The sequence below is a fragment of the Notamacropus eugenii genome, chromosome 6 (assembly GCF_028372415.1).
Source record: "Notamacropus eugenii isolate mMacEug1 chromosome 6, mMacEug1.pri_v2, whole genome shotgun sequence".
NCBI classification, from domain to species: Eukaryota; Metazoa; Chordata; class Mammalia; order Diprotodontia; family Macropodidae; genus Notamacropus; species Notamacropus eugenii.
In genome coordinates, this window is record NC_092877.1 from 307264600 (window position 1) to 307281722 (window position 17123).

A 17123-nucleotide genomic window follows, 5' to 3' on the forward strand; every position below is an offset into this window, starting at 1 on the left:
TTAGATAAAGCAGAAATTGTTAACGGTGTCATTGATAAATGTATCAACTATACTGAGGTGTCTATATTATATTAATCCGTGCTCTTGCTCTAATTGTAGAAATATTCTACCCTTTATGTGTTCCATAAGTCTCTGTGATGTTTTAAGCTATTAAATTAATATTGAAGCTACTAAAACTTCACTAAGACTCTTGGGACACTCTATTCAGAACCTATATGTTGTTATCTTTGTTTTTACAGAAAGAAAATAAAATAAAGTAGCAAGGTTATGATGATGCATATTCTCAGTTAAACATGTAAAGTCATCATTTAAACTACATGGGCATAGCCTAGGTACTACAGTCATATATAGCAATTGCTTATATTAGGTGAAAATAATTTTTTGTGCTTTTTAGACTCATAAATCCAAACATAAAAGTAATGATAAACAAGTTTTAAATCACTGAATGATCACTAATACCTCTTTTGAATTTGGGTCTGAATAGGGTTCTTAACCTAGGGTGAATGAATTTATTTTTTAAAATATTTTAATAATTTTATTTCAATATAATTGGTTTCCTCTGTGATCTTATATATCTTATTTTATACACTTAAAACATTTTTCTGAGAAAAAGGTCTATAGGCTTCAAAGACTGCCAAAGCGATCTATGACACATCAAAAATCTAAAACTCTACTTTAGACCCTTGGGTTCACTTTTTCTTTATTATGTCATCCTACTTTTACCCCCCAGGATCAGATTAAACTCTCCTTCAATTCTTTAGATTTGTAAAGGAATAGGGTCTTTAATTGTTTAGGTCATAGACTGATCCTCTCTGGCTTGATGCCAAAATACCCATCACCATTCTGATGAGATAAAGATTAGAGAAGAAAAAAAAATTACCCATCGATTCATAACCATTTTGGGGAAAGAAGAATCCTTGGATCATGGTTCTAAAGCTAAAAGAGGCCATCTAATTCAATCTCCTAATTTTTCATACTTTTACAAGGTGCTTTGCACTCAGTTATTGTGTGATTTTGCCCTAATTTAAGTTCTTTTTAACTGGAAATAGCAATAGGAATATAATAGGGCATGTTATAGCAAGGCACTCAAGTAGTCTATATTTGCATATTTGAATGAAGATACATAGATCAGGTCTATTTTCCCCATGTATTCCAAGTGCCATTCATCTAGCTTATCAAGGAACCACTAAGTTAGGGAACCTCAACTAGCTCTCTTCTTTGCCCTCTGAGTTTCCCATTTCTACCCAGAGGTCTTCCAAAGAAATCCTGTGACTGTACTATTGCTATAGATCCCTGCACTGCCTATCCTTTCCATAGCTCTGATTTAAATGTTAAGCTAGTTCTCCAGAACTATGTCCCACTGCTTTAAATCATCTGTAAGATGACTACTCTGGGGCAGCTGCTTTAAAATGGCATTTGGGCTAGTGCCAGGGCAGTCTTCTCACAGTGCTCTACTAGCTTCCTAATCTTATCTGACATCCAGGTGAAGAAAGCAAGGGCACAGTGCACATAGTAGTGTTACTGGAGATGGCAGAAGGTGGCCAATCTGGTAAGTAATGGGGGACCCAGAAAGATGCCACATGAAGCCAACTAAAATGCAAACATTTAGTCTGAAAAACAATGAAGCTGAGGGTTTACTTACTTAAGGAGAAAAGGTAGGAGGCATGTAGGTAGAAGTTAGCCAGGTGGTAATGTGAGCAAAGAACTCTGTTTTTTCCTATTAAGTATAAAAAATAGATGAAAGCAAGGAAGAAACAGGGAGTATCATACATACTCATTTGTGCTGTAGAGTACCTCTAGAGAGGACAAGCAAAGGGATCCTGCAACCAACACTTGACAAACAGTGCTCTGCAAAGCACTTCAACACAAAATGGAGGTGGGAACATTTTTTCTATGTGTGGTAGGAAGTAGGGGGAAGGAAGAGGTGTCAAGGGGAAGTTGTGATTTCATTGGCAAACTTCCAGCAAGGAAACCCCCTCTATCAGTGCAGACTGGCAACTGTTGTGCAACTTACAGGGAAGGAATCCCTCGGGCATTAAAAGGGCAAGTCAATCAATAAGTCTGTATGCATTTAGTAAGCACTATGTGCCAAGCCCTGTGTTCGCCACAGAGACGTGTAAGAGGCACAAAATATAGTCCCTACCCTGAGGAAGCACACATTTGAATGGAAGATACATGGAAACAACAAGGTCAATACAGAAGATACATTCAGAGCAGATGGAACGTAAACTCAGAGGGAGGGCACTGGGTAGGGCAGCTGGGGGAGGAGAAGGAAGAACCAGCAAAGTTCTCCTGCAAAAAGTGGGGCATAAGAAACATGAAATTCATGTGGAATGATCTGCTTCGGATCCCATGGACAATCTACCTCAGAGGTGAGACCTGAACCCAGGTCTTTCTGAGGTCAGTGTCACCTCATCCAGTCATCTACTGGCCTATGGATCCAATCCAAATCCCTGGGATTTCTGAACACAATCTAGGCTAATCCTTTCTGGATGTTAGGACCCAGAGATCAAAGGGCCCTTAAACATCATCTAGTTTAACAATCTTATTTTACAGAGAAAGTCTGAAAGAGGTTTCCCAGGATCACAGACTTAGTAAGTAGCTGAGTCAGAATTAGAACCCAAATCTTTGATTCCAAATCCAAGTCTTACCACTACACCATGCTGAATGACAAAATGATTTTTTGAAATATGAGTATCCTATCAACCATGATATATAAAATCCTATCAAATATGATATAAACAATACATATATGACATCTCTATTTATGTCTTCTCACCAAAAACAGTCTTACCTTTGGAATCCAATAACAAGCAGGACTCAATCTGTAGAGTTTTCGTTTGTGGAAACTCTGAAGTGGCCTTGTTCGGGCTGCTGTGCTCATGAGAGTCAAGGATGGAGATCTCAGTCTTGTTCTGTCTTTTCTCCTTTTCTTACTGTGCCTCTGGTTAAGTAACCAGCTACTGGAGGAAGAGAGCTCATCTAAATTCTCTGAAGCACTGAAATGCCATGAAATAATTGGGGGAAAAAAATCAGACAAAAAGGAAAAAGAAAACTGAATTTAATTGCCTTAACTTTATTACAACTGCAGAAAACTAATCCTAGTTAATCCTGTTATGATGGTTAGTGGTAGAATTGAAAGAAAATAATTAGGAAATTAAAAATTCCAATTTCACTCTTACTACTGAGAAGTTGGTGTTATAAAAATCACTTTCACTTTTTTCTACTGTAACAAATACTTCTCTATACTAAAGAATTACTATATGATTTACAATGACAAGACTTTTAAAAATCACTAATGATGGAAATGAGCATCTCTGCATCTTCTTATTTCCTACAATAATAAATGTGTGGGTCAATCAAGAAACATATTTTAAGTACTTACTATGTACCAGGTACTGTGGTAAGCACTGAGAATACAAAGAAAAGCTAATTACATCTCAAAAATAGCAAAGAAAGAAGAAAAGGACCCATCCTGCAAAAATATTCATCGTAGCTCTTTTTTGTAATAACAAGGAATTGTAAACTAAGTAAGGCAGTACTCATCCACTGGGGAATGGTTGAACAAACAATGGCATATGAATTTTATTCTTATGACATGGGAATATTATTGTGTCATAAGAAATTATGAAAAGGACAGTTTTAGAAAAACCTGGAAATATTTGTATGAATTAATGTAGTTCGAAATGAGCAGACTAAGAGAATAATTTATATAATATCAACAATAGCATAAAAACAAACAACAATGGAAAGCTCGATCAACTCTGACCATTCATGGTTTGAGAGAACTATGATGAAGTTACCCGTCTTCTGATAGTTGTGATTTTTTTCTAGTAGGGAAGAGAAAAATTTTCACTATTAAAAAAATGAAAACTGAATTTAAATTTTTTTAAAAGGCAAAAAAGTTCCTGCTCTTGAGGAATGTACCTCATAATGGGGAAGATAACAAATAACTAGATACCTATAAGGATACATACAATAACTAGTTACATACAGTAATCTGGGAGAAGATATTAAAAGCTTAGGAACAACAAAAGGTCTATTGAAAAAGATGGGATTTGAATTGAGTCTTTAGGAAGTAAAAGACTTCTTCCTCCCCCCCAAATTTATTAATTTATTTGTTTTTAGTTTTCAACATTCACTTTCATAAGTTCCAAATTTTCTCCCTTTCCCTCTCCCCTCCCTCCCCAAGCCAGCATGCAATCTTAAATGGGCCCTACACATACTTTCTTATTAGACATCTTTTCACATTAGTCATGTTGCATACAATTAAAACAAATGGGAGAAATCATGACAAAAACAAAATATAACAAAAGAGAAAATAGTCTGCTTCATTCTGCATTCCAATTCCACAGTTCTTTCTCTGGATATGGATGACATTTTGCATGATGAGTCCTTCAGAAATGTGTTAGGTCCTTGGATTGCTGTGAAGGGCTAAGTCTATCAGAAACAGTCCTCACACACTGTGGCTGATACTGTGTATAATGTTCTCCTGGTTCTCTCACTTCATTCAGCATCAGTTCATATAAATCTTTCCAGGTTTTTCTGAAGTCCTCCTGTTGATCATTTCTTATAGAACAATAGTATTCCATTACATTCACATACTACAACTTGTTCAGCCATTCCCCAAATGACGGGCATCTCCTTGATTTCTACTTCTTGGCCACCACAAAAAGAGCTGCTATAAATATTTTTGTACATGGGGGACCCTTTCCCATTTTTAAAAATTAAATTATTTTATTTGTTTTCAGTGTTTTATGATCACTTCTACATATCTGAGATTTCTCCCCTCCTTCCTCCCTCCCCACTCCCTCTCTGAGATGGCATACAATTTTATGTAGGTTCTACACATACATTCCTATTAAATACATTTTCACCTTAGTCATGTTGCATAAAAGAATTAAAATGAATGGGAGAAATCATAAAACAAACTATAATACAAAAGAAAATGGTCTGCTTCATTCTGTGATAGAATTCCATAGTTCTTTCTCTGGATGTGGAAGGCATTTTGCCTCAAGAGTTCAATGGGAATTTTTTAAGTCTTTGCATTGCAATGAAGTACTATGTCTACCAGAAAAATCCCTCGCACACTGTGGTTGTTGCTGTGTACAAAGTTCTCCTGGTTCTGCTCCTTTCACTTAGCATCAGTTCATATAAGTCTTTCCAGGCCTCTCTGAAGCCTTCCTGTTCATCATTTATTATACCACAATAGTATTCCATTACATTCATACACCACAGTTTATTCAGCCATTCCCCAACTGATGGGCATCCTTTTGATTTCCAGTTTTTGGCCACCACAAAAGGAGTTGCTATAAATATTTTTGTACAAGTGGGACCCTTTCCCATTTTTATTATCTCTTGGGGATACAGTACTAGAAGCGATATTGCTGGGTCAAAGGGCATGCACATTTTTGTAGCCCTTTGGGCATAGTTCCAAATTGCTCTCTGAAATGGTTGGATCAGCTCACAGCTCCACCAACAATGAATTAGTGTTCCAACTCTCCCACATCTCGTTTGATCATAAATTCCTCCATTCTCCATAAATCTGACAAATAAACTATTCCTTACTCCCCTAATTTGTTTATAGTATCAGCCTTTATACATAGACTATGTATCCATTTGGACTTTATTCTGGTATACAGTGTTAGGCATTGGTCTATGCCCAGTTTCTGCCACATTATTTTCCAGTTTTACCAGCAGTTTTTGTCAAACAGTGAGTTCTTATCCAAGAAGCTGGGGTCCTTGAGTTTATCAAACAGTAGACTGATATAGTCATTGACTACTATGTCTTGTGTACCTAACCTATTCCACTGATCTAACCCTCTGTTCCTTAGCCAGTACCAAGGTGGTTCTGATAATTGTTGCTTTATAATACAATTTAAGATCTGGTGTGGGTAGGCCACCTTCCCTAGAACTTCTTCTAATTTAATTCCCTTGATATTCTGTACCTTTTGTTCTTTCAGATGAATTTTGATACTATTTTTCTACCTCTAGAAAATAATATTTGGTAATTTGATTGGTATGGCACTAAATAAGTAAATTAATTTAGGGAAGAATTGTCATTTTTATTATATTAGCTTGGCCTACCCACGAGCAACTGATGTTTTTCCAATTATTTAGATTTGGTTTTATTTGTGAGAAAAGTGTTTTGTAATTGTGTTCATATAGTCCCTCTGTTTGTTTTGGAAGGCAGACTCCTAAATATTTTATAGTGTCTACAGTAGCTTTAAATGGGATTGCTCTTTCTATCTCTTGATGTTAGGGTTTGTTAGCAATATATAGAAATGCAGGTGATTTATGTGGGTTTATTTTGTATCCTGTAACTTTACTGAAGTTATTATTTCAAGTAGTTTTTACTTGATTCTCTAGGATTCTCTAAGTACACCATCACATAGTTTACAAAGAGTGATAACTTAGTTTCTTCTTTGCCTACTCTAATTCCTTCAATTTCTCTTTCTTCTCTTACTGCTAAAGCTAACATTTCTAGTACCGTATCGAATAACAGTGGTGATAATGGATATCCTTGTTTCATCCCCATCTTATTGGAAATGCATCTATCCTCATTACATATAATGCTTGTCGATGGTTTTAGGTGGAAGTAAGAGAGTTCTTACAGGTGAAGGGGAAGGAGCAGAGTATTCCAGGCTTGGAGGACAACCACTGTAAAAGCAGAGATAGGAGACAGACTGTTGAATTCAAGGGAACTGCCAGCAGGCCAATACAACTGAATCACTGGGTTCATGGAAGGGAATACAGTGTAAGAAGACTAAAAAAGTAGGGAGGGGTCAGGATGTGAAGGACTTTAAATGCCAAACAGAAGGCTTCATATATGATCCAGAGGTAACAGGAACCACTAGAGTTCACTGAGCTGGGGAAGTGGGTGGGATATAACATGGCCAGACATAAACTAGAAAAAAAATCACCTTGGCAGCTGAGTAGTGCATAGACTGAAGTGTAAAGAGACTTAAGAGAGTCTGTTTGTAATTTAAGGAAACTGGTTTGTAGGAAGTCCAATAAGGGGAAGGCGCGGGGATGGTGTTGCCCTTCGCATTGTTATTGTGTATAGATTTTTGTTACTATGATGGATTTGGCTTTCTGGTGTCTGAATAAATGTTTTGGTTCTGTCTCCCATGTAGAGACTGTATTATTGCGTGATTCAGAACTGTGCCAGGATATTCATGGCTGTCAAAGGCACTATGAATATCACATTGGCACTACAGGAGTCAAGGTGACTACAAGGATGGTGGCACCCTTGACAAGAATAGGGAAGTTCTGAAAAGGGTAAGATTTCGAGAGAAAGAAAATGAGTTCTGTTTTGGAGTTCTGTTTGAGTTTGAGATGTTTAAGGGGCATTCATATGGTCACTGGTGATGCATGGGAACCATCTGCATGGAGGTGATGATTGAATCCATCACAAATGAAGCCTTTCCTGATCTACCCAACTGCTACTATTCTCCCCCCCCCCCCAATTACTTCGTATTTATTTTGTATGAATATTCTCTAAGTTTATATATGCATGTGTTGTTTCCCCATTAGAATATCAACTTCTTGAGGAGAGGGCCTGTTTCATTTTTGTTTTTGCATTGTCAGCAACTATCACAGTGCTAGGCACATGATGGACATTTTTAAAATGCTTGTTGACTTACTGGAAAATAAACTGGACAAGAAACTCCATTAACCCTATTACCTCTAAGATCAAATAGAAACTCTTAGTTTGGCATTTACAGCCTTTCACAACTTGACCCCAAACTACCTTTATAGACTCTTTATGTTTCTATCCTTCTTATACTCTTATCATCCAGCCAAATTGTCCTTCTTGACGTTCTTCCCAAAGAAAATTTTATTTCTTATCACCATGCTTTTCACAGGCTATATCTCACATGCCTAGAATATTCCTCCTCCTAACCTCTGCCTTTAAAATCCTTGGTTCACTTCAAAACTAGCTCAGGCATCACCTACACAAAACCCTTCCTGATTTCTCTTGTTGTTTCTCTCCTTCCCCCACCCCTAAACAACTAATTTTGTATATATTTTCTATAGTTGTACATGTATATATGTACACACATTCACACACACACACATATATATATATGCATATACACATGTACATATTCCTAGGAATCATTTTAGAATCAGGTATCATGTGCAATCAGATCATCAACTGGTTAAAACCCATTAATACTAGATTAAAAGAATGAAAATATGTGAGAGGTCACTTTTAGCTTTGGAATTATGATCCTATAGAAAACTGTATGAGATTGTGGAAGCTCTGGTCTGACTAGTTTAATTAAATATGCAAAGAGGCATAAGTGGTAGATTTGCCACTTGGTAATTATTTCTTTGGCCATGGCATCCTATGAAAGGAATCTTATGTAACCTCTTTTGATGTTTGCAGAGGTGTGAAAGGAAGTAGAGGGTGCTAAAAATCAGTTTGTAGACCATCTATACAACATTTACTTAGCTGTTTATACTCTAAATATGAGCTTGCTATTCAGTGACCAACAAGTTTAAAATTATTAGAGGATATTAAACTACATCAATCTCAACCTTTTCACTATAAGTAAACTCAGAAGACAGAGAAGGGAGGTACAGCTAAATAGCAGGGCTTGTAGCTTCTCTTAGGAAAAATAAATAAATAAAAGTGTTGGAGTTTATTTTACCATTTTCCCAAAGACAACAAGAATCACCATTTCATGGGGAATCTGGTTATCTAGCATTGCAGAGCTTATGAGAATTTTCAAAAAGATCACTATGAAAATAAATGTAAACTTATGAGCCAACATTTGTTGAAGAGAATAAAGAAGTAAAGAAATTATACAAAGAATTATGTAAGATTCTTCAAATGAAAAATATATTTTTATACTTGGTAACTTCTATGCAAAGGTGAGAATTGGTGAGGGTAGTAAAAAAAAATATGGTTCAAGGATAAGAAATAAGAGAAGCCTTTTAGTCTATACAAAAATCTCACACCTGAAAATTAGAAATATTTTCTTTGAAAAAATAATTGATAGGCACTCAGAATAGGAAGTACTGAACAGCACCCACCTCTGTTTCAAGGTTTTACTCTCCTGATATGGAATATCAGAATACTATTTCAGGAGTTACTCACAACTCTACTCTTTGGACTTCTTTGGGAATAGTCTATTCCCCTCACCTCCAGCTCCCTTCTATATATTCCCTTCTGTTAGAATGCAAGTTCCTTGAGGGCAGGGACTAGCTTGTTTATATTTGTATCTCTAGCACATAAGTACATTGTCTTGCACATAAAAGGTAATTAATGTTTTATCTATCATCAAAAATAAAATTACATTGATTATATTTATCAGACAGAAAATTGTTCCTAGCTGTGGGAATAACTCTTCAATCAATTGTCTATATATAGTCATACCACCCACTGTGATAGAGCAAAGATAAAAAATCATTCAAAGACAGAATAAAAATGAGAAAAAGATATGGCATGCAATTTAAACAATTTCAACTTCAATTATTTAAGTAAGTTAATGATTTTTAAAAGTGGGAAGACTGTTGTTTAATTCAGTATCTGACTCTTTGCAACCCCATGAACCATACTCTCCCTAGGGGTTTCTTGGCAAGGGTACTGGAGTGGTTTACCATTTCCTTCTCCAGTGGACTAAGGCAAATAGAGGTTAAGTGACTTGCCCAGGGTCATACAGCTACTAAGTGTCTGAGGCCAGACTAGGGTCTTCCTTATTCCAGACCCAGTGTTCTATCCACTGAGTCACCTAGCTGCCTGGAGGAAAGAACATCAATTCAAATGGTAGCAGTTTCATATGGAAATTAACTAATATAAACCAACTGCCTTAACAAGGAGACCAAAAGAGCCTAAAAACTGCCTCAGTCAATAGCCTCTTCATTTACTTGTCAAGAAAAGATGTGGGAACCAAGAGCAATATCACTTTATAATAATAACTTATTTGTAAAATTTTAAAGAGATGATGGAAGATCATGAGTAATATTCACCCATAAATCAGTAATAAGCAATAGAGGGGAAATGCAGTTTCAAGACCTTACTAAACAAAGTCATCCTGAAGGCATTTAAGAATGAAGTTGAAGGACAATAATAAATAGACAAAAGACATTCAAAAACTGGTATCACAAACTCTTTTCACTATCAGGTGAAACCACAATTACACTTTTAATATCATGAACCTAGAAGTGCTTTTGTAGGAAAGAGTAAGGGCATGAAAGAAAATAAAAGTGGAAAAATCAAGATTAACCCAAGTACAGAGATTTGTGTCAAGGATGATTTTTTATTTTTTTGCTATTTTCCTGGAAAATTTTTCATTGTAGGTGGAGTGGGACAGCTGGACACAGTTTAGATGATTCCAATTTTGTTGGCAACATCCAAAGCATCATAGTCTGGAGCAAGTTGGATATAGTCCTTCTTCTCTTCAGCAGGGCAGATCAGTGTGTTGGCCTTGGCCACGTCAGTATCATACAGCTTCCTTATTGCCTGCTTAATCTGATGTTCGTTGGCCATGATGTCCACAATGAAGACTAAGGTATTGTTGTCCTCAGTCTTCCAAGGGAAAGTTAATGATGGCATAGTGATCAAGGTTGTTTCTCCAAAGGGCACTTTTCTGAGGGGATTTGGGTTTCCTCTGAAGTCTTAGTGTCTTGGGTCGCCAGAAGGTGGGGGATGTTAGAATCTTTTTCTTTTTGTAGCTATGGACACCTTTCAACACCACCTTCTGGGCCTGCAAGGCCTTTGACTTAGCTTCTGTCTTGGGGGGGAAGACGACTTCCTTCTTTGCCTTCAGTGCTATCTTGGGGGAAAGGCAATGATACAGTTTTGAATAGCATCAATTTTCAAGGAATAGTCACAGGAGGGGAAGACAGGAGGATACAGAAAACATGTTGTACATTATAGCCTTTTATTTTCAAAGGAGACTAGGAGAACATAATAATCACTGGCCAAAATGCCTTTGCCACTTTTATGATATTTTTCTGAGCATAATATATACACACATCAAAAGCATCTTTGATAAGGTAATAGAAGGGAATAAATATGCTCTTTCAAGCACTATTATACAGTGTAGACCACATTGAATTATCATACAATTTGAATGAAAAAAATAGAGAATACAAGTTGTACTGTGCTTATTTGTTGATGATTAAATTATTTGATTCAATAAAACAAAATGTTGCCTTAAATGTTCTCATTCAACAAGATATGTCTCATGGACATACCAAAGTTATATAAGATTCTGAGAAAGATAAACAGAAATAACTTTGTTCAACAACTTTCTTATCATTGATTTCAAGGGATAAGGAAGAAATATGTGCTCACAGTGCTCATCAATGAGGAATTTTCTATAGATGAAGCTCTCCACATATTCCTTTGTAGAAAATATTGTGGTAATTAAATTCTATCAATCCATGAATGAGATCCATAAACACCCTAAAAGTGTTCCCCCTAACCATCACACAGAAAAAATCAAGTTGGTACAGAATGCCCAATGTCCATACTATAAGCAGTTGAACTGATAACCTAAAGAGTTTGTTTAATCTGTGTACGTAAATAGGTAGCCAAGAGTTAATATACATTTGTTAAGTACCTACTATGTGCCTAACATTGTGTTAAGTATTGGGGATAGACAGATAGCTATAGATAGATGGATGGATGAATGGATGATAGATCAGTTGGGCCCAGAATTGAACACTAGGAGGAGAGTAAGTTAAATTGTCTTTGGAGAGCTGCAAAATAATCTTATTAGTGATGTCAAACTTCTCTCTGAAACAAAGGTTTATTTTTTTTAGAACATCAATATTCTTCTTCTGGCATTGTATGCTTAAGGGTTATGCAATGCTACAGTTTCAAAACACTTGAGATTAACGATCTCCCAAAATGCAGTGGAAAGGTAGGTACAAGAAATGGGTTTGTAACCCTACATTACAAACAAGGGAATACAAAAGAGAAAAGGTGTGTGTAGAATATGATCAAAGAAATATATGATAAGAAAAAAAAGATAGGCTGATTTCATGGAGAGGGTGAAGAAGATCTGGTGGGCATCCTACATTATGCACTGGCATCTTCAGAATGTCAACAGAAAGTAAAAAAAGGCCCACAGAATACTGGTTAGATTGTCTGTGACAAACTGAGGAAAGGATATTAAAAGAGTTGTATAGGATAGGCAGGTATTAATGGGCTGAGATATGCAATGCTTGAAGGAATACATCCATGAAACAAGTATTTGCATAAATGAGTATTGAGATACTGAGAGAGCTGCATAACTGAGTTTTGAGAATATCAAACTGATTCTGTATCATTTTTATTGATCTTATTTTCAATTAATTGTTTTTGTCCTATACCTGCCTAAGTCACGGTTCTTTGTCTCTGAACTTAGTGCAGAAATTCAACTGGCCTGTAATAAGTTAGGTTCAGAAGTCCAGCTCTTTTATCACTGTTCTATTCTTGCCTCAAGGAATTCTGCTGTCCTTGGCAGATGCAGGTAGACATCAGGGAATTGGGTCTAGTATTTTCACACCATACCAAACTATCATGCAAGGAAATGTGGTTTGCTATCCACACTACCTTTTAACCTCACAAATTGACTCAAACAATTAATACTTCTTAGTTACAGGAAGGAAAAGTGCCATTGCTAGTCCCTCATTTCCAACTTCCAACCTATCATATTGTTTCTCACACCTCAGCTATGAAGCCAATCATATTGTCCTCAACCCCATGATGTCACCTACTCTGCTGTGTTCTTTACTCTAACCTTATAAAAATGATTTGTCTTCATGTTGGGGATCTTTGACTTAAAACTGAGGAAAAACCATTGATCCATTCTTATTGGAAGGTTAGTGTCCAGTTAATAAAATCTTATCTTGCTGGGAGATAATATGCCTCAGTCTTCCTTTGTTAAATCTTACTCATGACAGTTTGAATGCTTAAGCCTCAAGTTTAAGGCTTGATGGCATCTAAAAGACGCAGTAAAAAGTATAAAAAACAACTCTAGAGTATTGTACATAATTCTAGATGACCATTTGTTGGGTTATGCTGAAAAAGAGAATTTTGTTCAGGAATTTGTTGTTGTTGCGTTGTTTCAGTTATAACTCTCTTTGTGAACCCATTTTGGGTTTTCTTGACAAAGATACTAGAGTGGTTTGCCATTTCCTTCTCCAACTCATTTACTGAGGCAAACAAGGTCAACTGACTTTTCCAGAATTTCTAATAAGTGTCTAAAACTGGATTTGAACTCAGGAAAATGAGTCTTTCTGACTCCAGGCCTAGTACTCTATCCACTATGCCACCCAGATGCCAGGTATAGGTTGGACAAATAGCCTGAGATCCCTTCAAACTCAGATTTTGTGTAGTGTTTTTTTGTAACCCTCTAGTGCAGCATGTCATTACTCAATCTGATGTGGAACAAGCCTTGCATTGGTTTGCCTCCCTGTAGATAAGAAACAAAAAATGAGGGGAAAACTTCCTAATGACTAAAGCCACTGATTTAGCCACTTTTATTTGTCTCAGCTTTAATAGTCAGCAGGACCACTACTCTTTGGGGAAACTAAACAGACTTCATTGCAGCACTGAAGGAGTAATCAAGTTAACAGAAGTACATAATAGATACAGAATGTCTCGGGACATGGAGATGGAAACTGATACCTGCCCCTTTCTACACCTGCTAATACAGAGTCTGGGGGAAATACCCAAATATCTAATGATTTTTTCTTTCAATAGTGTAGAAACTACATCACTTTGTGTATTAACTTTCCTATGTTCAGCTTCCTGAAGGGCCAAGAGACTGTAAGCTAAGAGCTGTAAGATACCAAGAACTTAACTTCTGGGTTTTTGTCTTTCTTGCTACTTGCATGTGGTATAGGGATACAAGAGTAATGTTCAGGAAGAAGGGGGATTAGAATAGAATTGATGGAAAGCTGTGGTTTGATGTATGTGCAGCTAATGCTCTGATATTGGTATCCTTATGTTCTCTTTTTCTACTGATTAAGGATTTTTTCAAGTTATAACCCTATAAAAATAGTTATAATATAACAATTATAACTACAATAAACATAATTTGATGAAAACATGCCTGGGAATGAAGGGAAGTGGATATGTAGATGGGCTATCAGTCAAGAGATCAAATTAGTTTACACACAAACATATCCCTAAATTACCATCAGAACCCAGTGTAACCAGAATGAGGAGCTGAGGCAATAGATGAATGACAATTGGCTATCCTTTGAGTCTGAGAAAAACAGGCAGTTCAGCCAATAGCCAAAGTAAATATATTTTATACCTGTATACATTCAATATGTAGAAAATATTTGTAAGAACATTATCTTTTATGCGGGAAAATTGGGACACTAATGCATTGTTAGTGGGATTGTGAACGGATCTAACCATTCTGGAGAACAATTTGGAACTATACCCAAAGGGCAATCAAACTGTGCATACCCTTTGACCCAGCAATACAAAGAGATCAAAAAGAGGGAAAAGGATCCACATGTACAAAAATATTTATAGCAGCTCTTTCGTGGTGGCAAACAATTGGAAATTTAGGTAATACCCATCAACTGGGGAATGACTGAATAAGTTGTGGTATATAAATGTAATGGAATACTACTGTGCTATAAGAAATGACAAGCAGGTGAATTTCAGGAAAACCTGGAAAGACTTACATAACCTAATGCTGAGGGAAGTGAGCAGAACCAGGAGAACATCACACAAAGTAACAAAACACTGTGCAGTGATCAACGATGATAGACTTAGCTCTTCTCAGCAATATAATGATCCAAGACAATTCCAAAAGACTCAATGATTTGTTCATGGTCACAAAATGAGGATATTACCAGAGGGAGGACTTCAACATTTTAACCACTATATGACATGGCCTCTAGATCAATATGCTACATCTATAGTTATAAGATCTATATTCAAAGTCACTGAATAAAACAAATTTACAGATTCCTATATATGCTTGGGTTAGATGGTCTAGACTGTTTTCTATGACCTAACGAAGATAAAATATTATTTGCAATATTTTGCAGTTCCTAAGGTGACTGACAATGACTGATTTTAGTCACATTCAATATATAAAACATATTTCTTCCAGTGAGGCTGATTGATTTGGCATGTAAACTACAATAAAACATAGTAAGGAAATTACTACACACAGACAGGCACGCACACACACATATGCACACATGCACACACACACACACACACACAGTTCCTTAACCTGCAGCAAGAAATCATAGAAGCTAAACAAGTAGTAAGAAAAAAACCTGAGGATGGCCAAAGAATGTTTATATTGTCTTAGGAACCATATTCAACATTTCAAACTTTACTCTTACATTTCGATTTTTTAATGGTTTATAACAGAATCATAATTTCCCAATTAAATTATGATAGCATCATAGATTACCATGCTTAATCTATCATAGATTAGTTTATTATGGCACCTTTGCACTTGGAGAATTTATAATGTAAAACAATCAGCAATGACAAATACAAGCATATTTATAATTATAAAAACATTAAACAAAATAAAATATATTGCTTTTAATGAAAATACATTTGAAAGTTTAAGTGAGATTTTTGACACATTAAACATTATTCAAATAAGCAAAAATTTACATCCCATGTGAAATAATTATCATGATTAGAGATAACAATGATTGATTCATTAGGAATTCATGTTTATTTCATGTCATGTCTGAAAACACTTTAAACCCAAAAGATAGTCAGATGTTATTTCAAAGTTTATAACTTCCTTTATTTGAAAGCAACAGAAGTAAAAAGGAAGAATATTTACATTTAAATTTAAATAAATTTAAAATATATACAATATTTTCAGCTAGAACATAAATCCTAAGCATATTTATTCTTTTCTATGATAATGATAAGTTATACAATGCCTTTTTTTGGTTAAAAACTTTAATGTCCTCAGGTACTTACCCTTAGATTCTGATGCCAGGATTATTTTAACTAAAAAGCTTTTTGACAATTTTCTGGTGCCTGTTACATAAGGACTATGAAATACAAGATCAATCAAACAGAATACTAACGGTTTGATAAAAAAAAAATCTACGATCAAATAAATTTACTTTAAAAAGCAGTGAGATCATATATCTGCATATATGTACACATATGTGTGTGTGTTCATCCTTTGTTGCCAAAGAAGGTCATGCCATCAGAGGAATAATGACATGACTTGCACTTGACTTTGTTTTGAGTATGGGAGGGCTGTGCAGGTCACCAGCCTCACTTCTCCTCCAGAGCCATCTAAATCCAGTGACCAGACATTCATCAGGATAACTGGAGATGACCCAGGATGAGGCAATTGGGGTTGTGACTTGCCCAATGTCACACAGCTAGTGGGCATCAAGTGTCTGAGGTGAGATTTGAACTCAGGTCCTCCTGACTCCTGCACTGGTGCTCTATCCACCTAGCTGCCTCTTACTGTGTTGTAAGAAATGACAAATAATATAACTATAGAGAAGTATGGAAAGACTTATACAAACTAATGCAGAATGAAGTAAGAAGAACCAAGAAAACATTACACACAATGACAACAATGTAGATGGAAAGAAAAATAACTACAAAGCAAAGGAAAAAAGTATGACTTTCCAGAAAGAAGACACATCCCCCATTTCTTTTCAGAGGCAGTAGATTCACTTTGTATATATTTTCAGACTTTTTCAATGTATTGATTACTTATGCTGATTTTGCTCTTTTTGTCTTTAAAAGTATTCTGTTACTTGGATGGCTTTCTGGAAGGGGGAGGGAGAGATTTCCTGAGATATAACAATGAAAATTCTATTAAAAAATAAATGATGCTGCATTTCATATTTCAATTTAATGAAAGTAAATTTAGTCCTAATGCTACAGCATTAGTTTTCTCACTAACTGATCCTGTTCCTAGGAAAGATCAGAAATGAGAAAATTACAAAAACAAGTTAAAAAAGTAGGATAGCTAAAGACTTCCTTCAAAAATGAATGAAGTAATACACACACACACATACATATATGTCACAAAACAAATTTTAAAAATTTAACTCTACAGTCTTTGGTTGTCTGTGTGTGTATGCATGTATGTATGTATGTATGCATGCATGTATTTGAACATATATATAATTTATATACATAAATT

At 35.7% G+C, this 17123-nt stretch overlaps 1 protein-coding gene across 4 annotated transcripts in view; it reads right to left on the bottom strand.

Moving 5' to 3' along the window:
* Window positions 1-17123, bottom strand: part of KANSL1L (KAT8 regulatory NSL complex subunit 1 like) — a 192734-nt gene that overhangs the window by 81219 nt on the left and 94392 nt on the right. For all 4 annotated transcript variants that reach the window (XM_072617456.1, XM_072617454.1, XM_072617455.1 and 1 more), the window contains one exon: window positions 2795-2999. In XM_072617456.1, the coding sequence (XP_072473557.1) occupies window positions 2795-2999 (205 nt within the window). The remainder of the gene's footprint in view (window positions 1-2794; window positions 3000-17123) is intronic.